Source organism: Fusarium falciforme, chromosome 8 (genome assembly GCF_026873545.1).
Source record: "Fusarium falciforme chromosome 8, complete sequence".
Taxonomy (NCBI): Eukaryota; Fungi; Ascomycota; class Sordariomycetes; order Hypocreales; family Nectriaceae; genus Fusarium; species Fusarium falciforme.
The window spans coordinates 3,495,645-3,507,048 of record NC_070551.1 but is presented as its reverse complement, the minus strand read 5'-3'; the positions used below and the strand labels follow the sequence as shown (position 1 = coordinate 3,507,048).

Here is an 11,404-nt window from a genome sequence, read left to right as displayed (position 1 = left end):
TGGAGAGGGGGAGGAGGGGTATTTCCTCGGTGGCTATCAAGTATCTCCGAGGACTCGGTGGGGGCGCCGACAGCACCGATTCTCTCACAATTGCTATTATCAATAAATACTAGCATCTCAATTGAATAGCCGACTAATAATCCACCTCATTCAATCCCTCAATCCCTCAATTGACCTCGTCAACCTCGGACATGTCTCGCCAACTGCCGACGTAACCCCGGCCCAGCTCCCCGGTGATGTCACAAAAGAGAAATGATGGACGGCTACGCACGGGCCGGGCTCCGTATCGCAGATCGCTAATCGGTAGAGCCACCGATAAATGGCACCCAACCAAATGAAGCTTGTTGGAAAGCCAGGGAGACAAAAACCAAGGAAAAGAGACAGGACGATGGGGGCTCAACAAATTAGTCCAGCTTTGCCCTGAGTAGAATCTCGGTAACTCTCCGCGTCTACTCCGTGGGATCCCGTACGTTTTTCTGACTCCATCAAAATCTGCACTCACACCCGCCCACGCCCACACACACCACACAGTGAGGTTATAGCGACAGACCTGCCGGTATTACCGCTCAACAGGCGACGCGCTCTTTTTTTCACCCTTTGCCAAGCCAGAAAAAGGAACCCTGCAGGAGCGCCTGTGTTCCCGCCTGCCGTTTTTTTTACCCCTGGTCGCACTCGCAAGCACGTAGCTGCAACTCAACCAATCCTTGGATGTCGCCAATGATCTCCTCTCGGTTTTCTTCCTTTTCCCTCCTCTCCTCCTCTTCTTCTTCACTCTCATCCTCTGTTTATTCTCGTTCAACTTCTCTTTTCCTCTCATCAGCCAAACGCTCTACCCTCCTCTCCCACCCACGCTTCGCATCATCCAAGTCATCCCCTCCACCACCACAGCTCTCCCGGTCCGACTGGCGCAAGATGGCTGAACAGGACATCACCAAGTACCTCCAGCAGAGCCACGACCGGCTGTTCGACAACAACCGGTCCTGGGCAGAGGCCAAGGCCAAGAACAACCCCGACTTCTTCAAGAACCTCTCGGCCGGCCAGGCCCCCGAGTACCTCTGGATCGGATGCGCCGACTCTCGCATCCCCGCCGAGCAGATCTGCGGCCTCGAGCCCGGCGAGGCATTTATCCACCGCAACATCGCCAACCTCGTCTGCAACACTGACCTCAACGCCATGGGTGTCATCAACTACGCCGTCAAGCACCTCGGCGTCAAGCACATCATTGTCTGCGGCCACTACGGCTGCGGCGGTGTCAAGGCCGCCATGACTCCCAAGGACCTCGGTCTTCTGAACCCCTGGCTGCGAAACATCCGCGACGTCTACCGTCTGCACGAGAAGGAGCTCGACGCCATCGAGGATGAGGCGGCCCGCTACGATCGCCTGGTCGAGCTCAACGTGATTGAGCAGTGCCGCAACGTCATCAAGTCAGCCGACGTCCAGCAGTCGTACGCCCAGAACAAGTACCCTATCGTCCACGGCTGGGTCTTTGGCTTCAAGGATGGTCTGCTCAAGGATCTTAAGATTGACTTTGAGGCGGTGCTGCATGATATCCAGAAGATTTACAACCTCGTCGATAACAAGTAATGGAAGCGTGGCCTGGTGCTATGAGAGAGAAGCGAGATTCCCATGACTGCCTGACGTACCTAAGTGACTGTGTAAAGTGTTAAGAGTGACGACATGAGTAACCATGAGACCACATTAAGTGGTTGCAGAGGAGATGAGTGCTGCGCTGGTCAGCGTGATTAAGTAAGTGTAGTGAGCACATGTCGTGAGAGTTGTCAGAGCGGTGTAACAAGACTGAGGCCCTTTCTGCACAAGGTTGAAGCCATCCAAGACGTTCATCAACTTCCCCAGACCTGGACCAGCTGCGAACCGTCGACCATTTAAACACGTCGGTAGCGCTTCCTTAAATGCCTGATATGCAGGGATGATTTCCCTCAGCTCCAGCCCTACGAAGCGACCGTTACAGGGACCACGGCTTGGCCTGGGCCCCTACCCCAGATCCTTTCCGCGGTCTGGGCCTTCAAGGTGTGAGCTGGGAGATTGCTAGTGGTGGTGGTGTGTGCGCTGCAGGATGATATCTCTGTGAGATTTGGACATAAGATGATGATTCCACTTCAGAGGGATTACTCGTCCCATACAAGAGGCATTCTTAGCTCCCATAAGTGCGATTCTTCCGTCTTTATTCGATCTTTCTACCTTGAAAAGCGAGCAAGAACGAGAAGTCACGTGATAACCCCCGAAGAACACATCTCCACACATCGTACGATTTTCGCATGGCGGGTCCCCACGATGGATGGACATCCACTTGGCGTGCCTTGCAGACTTGCAAGCCAGGACCGTTGCTCTTTGCGCCAAGCGATGCTTATTTTGAGTGCCGGCAGCTGATCTTGGACTTTAGTTGATGGGTTCACCCGTGGCATTGTTCAGGTATCCAAACTGACGTCAGTCTTAGAGATCTCTTGGCTGTTCATCGCGTGGTCTTGTTATAGCGCCATATCCGTGATCCGAACGAGTGAATTGTGTAAAAGCGACTTGAACGCAACCTCAACTTCTAACTTCTATCAGATTTCCCAATTCTCAGTATGCCACTAGCAATCTCAAGTTTAATACAGCAATGTCCATTTTCGCTTCATCCTGTGTAGTGTCGCTGGCGTCAAGGTTACCCTGGAATAAGAACCCACGAGGATGGTATTGTATGATCTCTGCCTGATCGTTGATCGAGCAGGCGGACTCACGCTTCCCTTCGCACGCCACCATCTATAAGCTTATTTACCATGGTGTGAGGGGTCTGGTTAGCAATGCAAGATCATTCTAGATCTTGTCCTCGTGGGTTAGGTGAAGATGAAAGCTGGAGGCCAGAATGGCTGCATTCAACTAACCTTGATGGCCCAACGCGGAGCGTGCCTGTGGGCTCAAGGTAATTGGGACTAATGATAGCGCAATAATGTCATCTGATTTCATTCTGACCTTTTTCAAACGTATCTGATCACAAAAAATATGACATAGCCTCTTTTGATCTTAAACATGAGTGAAGCAGACTGTCGGTATGGTACCAATAGTGCCGACTCGCCACCTCTCACAGCTGCTTTCGGTCCAAGTCTTTGGCGACCTGGTAAAAATTCCTGGAGTATAAGCGTCATTACAAAAACAAAGGGGGAGGGCCTCTTTGGATGATCCAGGGCTTTGAAAGACCCGGTAATTGACGATGCTGTCCACAATAACAAAGTGGTTGCGTACTTGTCTGCCTGCGACATCGCCCACATGAGCTGGCGTACCGTACGAGCTAGCACTTCACAAGACAACGACAGAAGGACCTGACAAAATGAGACAGTGAAGTCAAGAGTAATTGGGATTTAGCTTTGCTCATATCTAGTAGCGAAACTGCCAATCTCTATTGTTTATCCTGTTGACCCCCATCTTCCATCTCACATCGCCTTTACCCTACAGCATCCCGTCTCGCTGGCTGCCAGTGATGATCGCTGTTTGCAGCTTGCTTTCCAACAACAAGCATCACGTGAAACACACGTGATTCGGTCTGGTGGTCTAGTGGTATGATTCTCGCTTAGGGCAAACCCTACAGCTACAGCTTGCGAGAGGTCCCGGGTTCAATCCCCGGCCAGACCCTTTCTTTTGCCGTCTGAAGCGATTTCTTTTTGCAAGATTGAAGGGAATGTGGTGAAGCTGCTTGCCGTTGTTGCTGATCGTTTTTGCTCACGTGCCCTGCGTTAAGATTTCAGTCGTTTGTGGACCCACGTTTTGGTTGGTCACGTGTGTCCGTGTCATGACATTGAGCAATGCCCCTCGCGCGTCATCTGCGTGGGGCCGTATCAAGCTGCCGTCGGGACGTTGCAAAGCAAACAAAAACATAAACAGGCGCAAGATCAACGCCCCAGACCCCCTCAATCTTTCCGTCTCGAAGTTGCTTCTTTCTGCGACATCCCGAAGTATCATTGCCCTTCCAAATTCCCTTCCCGCCATACTCTCCGCTGCTTCATGATGGATACGATTCTGTCCATCTTCTCCCCGCGCAAACGGGCACCCGAGCCGCCCAAGCCGCTTCCGCATCCACGGGGAAGGACATATTCTAGAAAGGACCGTGTCAGGGCTAAACGTGCGTTGGGCCGGATATCAGACTCGGACACTCGCAGCCCGGTATGTTTCACCAGGGCAGAACTACCCCGGCGCTTGCCTCTTGTTTTTTAGATACTGACTTATTTAAACCTATAGCGCAACCGAACGAGCAATGCTTCTTCCATCACAGCGTCGCACGACACGACCGGAGAAATTAGTTACCTTCAAGAACAAGAAACGACTGTCACGATGAACACCCCCGGCACCGACACTCGTTCGCCCGTTGAACCCCAACTCTCGCCATCACTGGGATCGTCCCCGAGGGATGATGGGATGGGCCCGCGCTATAAGCGGCTGGTACGAAAGCGTCCTCCTGTATCCGAGAATGAAGACGAGGAAATGGCCGATCCCGAAGATGAAGCGGAACACGACTCTGAGGGACACCAGGATGAAGACCGCGAAGAAGAAGAAGAGGAGGAGGATGACGAGCCCTACTCGTTCAACAAGATCCTCAGCCACCGTTGGGTCAAGAACAAGATCGAGCTTCAAATCGAGTGGAGTGAACATCCTCAGACCTGGGAGCCCGAGGAGAATATCCATCGGGATGCCCCCGCCGCTCTCTTCGACTACTGGCGCTCCAAGGGCGGACGACCCGACAACCCTAAGAAACCCGGCGTCTACGACATCTTTGCGATCCGAAAGCACTCGAAGAACAAGAAGAAGGTCCTTGTGGAGTGGGTCGGCTACGACGAGAGCGAGCAGACGTGGGAGGATCGAAAGAAGATCGAGAAGGCGGCAAAGGCTCTGGTTGATGATTATTTTGACGGTTTTAAGAAGGGCAAGAAGTGAACATTGGGCTCGGCAGGCGTTTTTGGCAACGGTTTGAATGACACGGAACGAAAAGGGATCGAAAATGTTGCAACGCAATGGATTTAACGATCGACGCTTGACGCTGGACGTTGGCTTGGGTTACGCGACACGGATAACGAAGCTGTACTTGGAGTACCTGGAAGAGTTGATGCACTGTTTGGGTTACTTGATGGTAGTTTTAATGTGCATCTTGTATGTGGCTTATTTATTTTACTTATGGAAGCCTGATCACGAAGCCATGCAGCGGAGCTGAAGAATGCTGACCCGATGCGACCGGGGAATCTTGGCTGAAGGTGGAGGCCACATCGTGGCTTTGACTTTCATTGTTTCCATCTCAACTCTATCAACAACTCTATTCCATCAATGCATGATATAAACGCCGATTTATGAGCTTAATCTGACAATTGGCCATCTCGACTCTACCCCCGCAATGCCCTCATCCTCTTCATCCGGCCTATCCGGCCGCATCATCCCAATAATCACCCTCTCAATCCTCTCCATCTTCGCCTTCGACGCCCTCCTCATCCAGCTCGACCGCAACGGCTACTCCACCCTGCTCAATGAAATCCTCGATGACCCCAACCCGCGCTTCCTCCCAGGCTCCGAGCGGCTTCTGCTCAGACGCTACACTGGCGTGCCTTGGCTGGACCGCGGATTCGCCCTGTCCAACCTCATCTGGGCGAATGTTGTGGATGGATCGAGGCCGGAGCTTTCGCTGTTTGCGTTTTGTTTTGGGGCGCAGTTGCTTCCTTTCTTTTTGGTTGTTATGATTGAGAGCCAGAGGGTCGTTGGATGGAGTCGTCTTGTGTTCAAGTGAGTGGTGTCCTCACTCAAGCTGAACCTTTACTGACTTTTGCAGCCCTATCATCTGGGGAATGCTGATGCAAGCATTCGGCTTTGGCTTCATCATGCCTCTATTTGCGGTAGTCCACCTTCTCTGGACATCAAACGTGGCTCGGTCTCAGACCGTCTACCTCCGGGATCACACAAGCTTGCAAACGGTAGTCCCAGTGTTTCTTCTTGGATACGTGCTCCTCTGTGGACTCCTCGCCTTTCCCTTCCCTGACGATAGCTTGCGACAATGGCTCAATGTCATCTGGACTTGGTTCCCGTTGCATGTAGTCGTGCTCCAGACGCTCTTTGCTGGCCTTGTCAAGCGGATGAGCATCGGCCAGGACACCTTTACGCCCAAGGTTAAGCTTGATAGAGAGGCTCTTTCGTACGCGTACGGCTTTGCCTGGAACGTGGCCGTCGTGGGCCAAATGTGCACATACGCCGTGCTCATCGCGGCCAACATATTTCCCGGCGTCTTTCCCCAAGGCGTCGCGAAAAGACTCACATTGGAGAGAGTCTTCATTCCTGATGCACCACACACGTACACACCCATGAAGGACACTGGCTCAGCGATGCACAACTTCTTCAACTACGACCTGTACATCGGATCTATTTCTGGTCTCATCTGGGCGGTTCATCTTCTGTTGCAGGTCCGACCGGAGCTTTCGTCGGGAGAGGAGCGGACGAATCTTGCGAGAGGTGTGGCGACGAGCTTCTTGCTTTCTGGTCCTGGAGGAGCGCTTGTTGCGTTGATGCAGCATCGCGATGATGTCGTGCTTATTGCTGAGGCCAAGGCAGACAAGTCGCAGTGAGGGAGTGGCGTTTGTTGGTGGTATATCGGTAGCAAAGAGCAAATACCCCTCCGTCCATCGAGAAACATTAACATATCTTCAACATCTTTTTTGGCTATCCTAATACATCTCGAGCACTCTCCTCATTTGACTACTTCTTCTCGCCGAGAGGAACATCCATGCCATGACGTCCAACATAGCCCGACACCTCAGCAGGCTTCCATCCATGCTTCTGCAGCAGAGTCTCATCCTTGAGACGATACACCTCGACCTTGAGAGGACGGCAGCACTTGATCATCTCATCCTCACTAGCCGCTCCGAAGCCCCAAAGGGAGAGATCGCCGCCAGGGCATGTGCCTGAGTTCACCGTCAGCATTATAAGTCATTTAGTGAATGTTGGAAACTCACTCAGCGCCATCAAGAGATCTTGCTCGGCGAGGAACTCGATGTGATCACCAGGCTCAGCTGGCGAAGGGTTCATGAAGTATCGTCCCTTCTCATCCAGACCCGTAACCTGGAAGATGTTGATAACATCATGCACATCCTGCTCGTTCAGACCATAAGGAAGAACAGCCCGGGTGAGGTTGGAGTGGCATTGGAAGTTGTACTGTCCGCCGCTCAGAACAGTGTTGATGTAAGGATCACAGCGCGTGCCAAGCAGATCGTGCACACGACCGCCGTGCTCATCCTCGCCGTACCAGTCCAGGCTGTCGGTGAGAATAGTAGCCAAGGGCCGCATGTAGGGGAGGTTGGACCACAGGCGGTCGTAGGTGGAAACGTGCGAGGCGTGAAGCTGCTTGGTGCGGCTAGCCCAGAAACGCTCACGAGGGTTATGAAGGTTCCAAAGGTTCAAGTCACCTATTATAAGTCCATTCATATCAGCCAAAGTCCAACCAACGCATTCACAAACACACTCTCACATCTCCGCATTCAACCCCACACTCGGCTCAACTGCATACCAACCTGGGGACCCTCTGGGGTGCTGATCTTGACAATCGATCCCGCCGGGGCCTTCCACGCCCTCCCGGACCGGATAGGCAGAACAAACTCCTCAATCAACTCCCTCGGCGCCTCCCGGATGGCAGTGTACGCATCCTTATCAACGGTGAGCACCGACCCGGGAGAGGGGAGGTAAGCCGGGACGGGCTTCTTGATGGGCTTGCGGTTCTTGAGGCGTTCAGCTCCGTTGGAAGACATTTTGACTGATGATGGTTCTGACTCGAAAGATCAGGCTTTGTCTTGTGGTTATAAAGTCTTGAGCTCCTCCACCCCCCCACTTCACCTTTGGCCGTCTGTATCCGATGGCGGAGATGCACCTCCGACCCCGGGGTGGAGAGGACGCTATCGTGGAGGGGTGATTAGCTAACGTGGTGGTATCGCGGGTGGTTGACGTGCTTTGGCGGGGTTGTGAGTGAGGCTATCCCCAGGTTTTGGGGAGGACAGACACCAGGGCTGAGGATTGGAGCACGCGCATTAGTAATGCACCATGGATTCACTAGTTAGATATGGCCCAAGAGGAATGGATTTGGCAACTTGGTATATTTACTACACTCTATCGCGACTATTGAGGTTGTGCTTGTAGGCCGGGGCTATCATGCAATTATCTTGATGAGCCCAACTAATGTAGTTGCCTATCGGCCGAGTTCTTTAAGCTTAATACGCAGTAGATGCACCCAGGGTATCCATTACATGCCCAGTTGAATCACCCCAGTCGCTGTTGTATCAAGTCGTCGGCCCTGGGATCGACACTCCCAATCCTCTGGAACCCCTTGAACCTACATGCGACAAGCTGCAGATACCCATCCTTTTTGCAATTGCAATGTATCAAATTTCTCTCATCATGCAGGTCCCTTCAATCAAGGCCTAGAAGGGATGGAACCTCACGAATGAGCATCCCTAGTGTCTCAAGGGAGACACCTCTCCACACCACAACGAGTGCCCAGTTGGAATGACATTCTTAATTCCAAGACAGGGGCTCATTCCCGACACGAGAATTGGATATCTGTCGATCCAATGGTTTCGTTTCGTGAGGATTCGTGGCTTGTCAACGGGCGCGATTAAAGTCTCCCTTGCGTCGACTGTCAGGCGCTTTATACGGCTGATTTCGCCCCTCTGCCACGCCCCTCTTGTTCAGCAAGCCAATTTTTCTTCAGGCCATGAAACTGACACAATGGTGATAGTATCTGGTTCACCATGGGCCAGGAGGCTCATTTTTGTCGCCATCTCCCTCAACCTCCTCATGTGGTTGTTTGTCATGCAATCCCAAGTCGCACCTCGTCGCGATGACCTCACACAACCGCTCCCTCAAACAGCCGACGAAGCCGTCATCGCAGCAGCAGAAGCGGCAAACGGCCCGACTGCGACCGTCACCGGTTCCAAGACATTTCCGACATTTCACTCTTGGAGCAACTTTCAGGTCGTGACGCCAAAGAACCAGAAGACGTATCCCTACCGCAAGTTCAAGAGCTCGCCGCATAGTCCACCTCATATCAGCTGGTCGACCAACGGCCAGCAGCAGTCCAAAGGATACGTCTTTATCACGCCACAGTCCAAGGGCAACGAGAAGGGGCTGAAGCAGGAGGCTTCCTTCATCATGAAGACCAACGCCGAGATGATATACGCCCACGAAGAGTCCATTGCCAGCGAGGGCATGGGGGTTCAGTCCCTCGAGGATCAGCAGTATCTGACAATTTGGCGCGGTGTACGCAGGAACGGCTATGGATTCGGTGAGGTGGTTCTCCTCGACCATCAATACAAAGAGACAGTCGTCAACCTGGAAGAGAGCATGTCTGCGATATTTGGTCAAAAGTTCCCCGGCAACCTCGACTTTCACGAAATGGAACTCACATCGAGAGGAACTATCCTCGTCACGGCTTACAACACCACAGCTGCGGACCTAAGATCGATCGGAGGCCCTGTGGATGGCTACGTCGCCGACTCCATGTTCTTCGAGATTGACATCGAGACCAAGGAGATACTCTTCAGCTGGAGCTCCCTCGAGCACTTTAGAATTGAAGATTCAATGCTCCCCCGCGTTACGACCATGGGAAATGGAGGTCAGAGGAACCCTTACGACTTTTTCCACCTCAACTCGATCCAGCTCGTGGGCCACGACTCTTTTCTCATTAGTAGTCGCCACTTCTGGTCTGTGTACCTGATTTCGCGATCTGATGGACGAGTACTGTGGGAGTTGAAGGGGAACAGCAAGGGAGGAAACTTCGGAGCTATGCCAGCTCATGGACGATTCCGCTGGCAGAACCACGTCAGGGCGCACAACGCCACCTCGACGGGCATGATGATTAGCATGTTTGACAACCACAACTCGGAGGAGGACAACGGAAAGACTCCCTCAAGAGGTCTTTTACTCAAGCTCAAGCTCCCCCCCGATCCGACGGAAAAGCCCACAGTCCTCCGCGTGCTGCAATCCGATAGGGCTCGGTTCTCAACAGACTACGGAAGCTACCAACTAGACCTCAGCAACAACAACCAATTCGTGAGCTACGGCGAAGGCGGTGTAGTCCAAGAGTTTGGCCCCGGCGACGGCACCGACCTCCGCTGGGAAGGCCACTTTGGACACGACGACTCAATACAGTCCTACCGAGCCTTCAAGCAGACCTGGCACGGCACACCTGCACAGTGGGACCCGGCTCTGGTGGTGGAGAAGCCCAACGACGTGGTGATGGGCTACGTGAGCTGGAATGGAGCAACAGACATTGAAGCGTACAACGTGTACACCGTCGAGCCAGGCGTGGCGATGCGTCCCCTCGGAAAAGCAGTGACCTGGGGCTTCGAGACGGGATTCGACCTACCTATTACTTTCAACATGACGACCTGTCTGATGGTGGCGGCCGTGAGAGGAGGACAAGAGATTCGGCAGTCTAATGTGGGATGTATAGAGGGGACAAAGTTCAAGTCGACGTTCAAGGTGGTGGAGGACAAGAAGGCGTCAAGGACAGGGGGCATGCTTCAAAAGATCCTAGGAGGTCAGGTGTGATATGGCACGTGTGTCATTTTTCTAGTTTATAGCGATATGATGGATATTCAACATTTACAATAATTCGTCTCTTTGAACTGGCGAGTGCAACGTCGCCGCTGACTGATAGTATCATCGAATCAGCCTCAGAATAGGTTTGCCTGTTGCAACGTGATGAGCTGCCATGGGAGCTCGACAACCTCAGGCCAGGTCACGGCATTACCAAGCTCCAAAAGTGCTGCGAGCACCCCGTCACACTCCTCGAGGCAAAGGAACCCCTCGAAGAAAAGGGAAGTGTCGAGAAGAGGGCCTGCTACAACGGCCCCAACCAGAGAGGCTGCGATAAGGGATACTGCTGGGGAAAGTGTAACGGAGGCATCAAGGGCGCTTGGTGCTGGTGGGCGTGGGAGGATGGTACCGGTTCTTGGATTCAGTGCAGGAGTGATAGGGATTGCAACACCATTTACAACAAGCTTTCAATGACTTGGGGTTGCGGTGCTGGTAATTGCAAGGCGTGTGGATGCGGCTGCTAAAGGATATTTGGCCACACATGTATTGTCTTCTGTGAAGTCAGACTGTTGTGTCACCTCAAGCATCCAGCGACCCATTCATATACGAAATAGGCAAAATATTTGTGGCTGGCGCGAAGCCTGTCGATCTTTGCTGCAGTAGGTTCTTCTATTGCTGAAGCCCCTTGCCAGGTCTACCTATCTTGTCACTATTCAAAGCTGAAATCGACAAAACCCGACCTATACGAATAGTCTCACCGGCACAGAATGGAAAGGATCTACCCAAGTTTCAAGCTTGTCACACAAAATCAGTCAAATTACACAAAACAAACCCCGTACCCGTCAGCAAGGCA

General features: G+C 52.7%; 5 protein-coding genes across 5 annotated transcripts; 4 read left to right on the top strand and 1 right to left on the bottom strand.

Moving 5' to 3' along the window:
- Nucleotides 1–708: 708 nt before the first annotated feature.
- On the top strand, nucleotides 709–1,584 carry NCS54_01085700 (Carbonic anhydrase; the record flags this gene model as incomplete). Its single annotated transcript, XM_053156150.1, has 1 exon — nucleotides 709–1,584. One exon carries the CDS (start codon nucleotides 709–711, stop codon nucleotides 1,582–1,584), a length of 876 nt encoding a protein of 291 aa, XP_053012125.1.
- A 2,295-nt stretch (nucleotides 1,585–3,879) lies between these two features.
- Nucleotides 3,880–4,923, top strand: NCS54_01085600 (Hypothetical protein; the record flags this gene model as incomplete). Its single annotated transcript, XM_053156149.1, has 2 exons — nucleotides 3,880–4,155; nucleotides 4,231–4,923. Exons 1-2 carry the CDS (start codon nucleotides 3,997–3,999, stop codon nucleotides 4,921–4,923), a joined length of 852 nt encoding a protein of 283 aa, XP_053012124.1. The 5' UTR covers nucleotides 3,880–3,996.
- A 451-nt stretch (nucleotides 4,924–5,374) lies between these two features.
- Nucleotides 5,375–6,590, top strand: NCS54_01085500 (Hypothetical protein; the record flags this gene model as incomplete). Its single annotated transcript, XM_053156148.1, has 2 exons — nucleotides 5,375–5,757; nucleotides 5,804–6,590. The coding sequence occupies 2 exons, from the start codon at nucleotides 5,375–5,377 to the stop codon at nucleotides 6,588–6,590; spliced, it is 1,170 nt and encodes a 389-aa protein (XP_053012123.1).
- A 130-nt stretch (nucleotides 6,591–6,720) lies between these two features.
- NCS54_01085400 (Hypothetical protein) lies at nucleotides 6,721–7,766 on the bottom strand (the record flags this gene model as incomplete). Its single annotated transcript, XM_053156147.1, has 3 exons — nucleotides 6,721–6,926; nucleotides 6,978–7,427; nucleotides 7,529–7,766. The coding sequence occupies 3 exons, from the start codon at nucleotides 7,764–7,766 to the stop codon at nucleotides 6,721–6,723; spliced, it is 894 nt and encodes a 297-aa protein (XP_053012122.1).
- Nucleotides 7,767–8,739: 973 nt separating this feature from the next.
- Nucleotides 8,740–11,075, top strand: NCS54_01085300 (Hypothetical protein; the record flags this gene model as incomplete). The annotated part of the gene is made up of 3 exons (XM_053156146.1): nucleotides 8,740–10,557; nucleotides 10,687–10,697; nucleotides 10,748–11,075. 3 exons carry the CDS (start codon nucleotides 8,740–8,742, stop codon nucleotides 11,073–11,075), a joined length of 2,157 nt encoding a protein of 718 aa, XP_053012121.1.
- Between the last annotated feature and the right edge of the window lie 329 nt (nucleotides 11,076–11,404).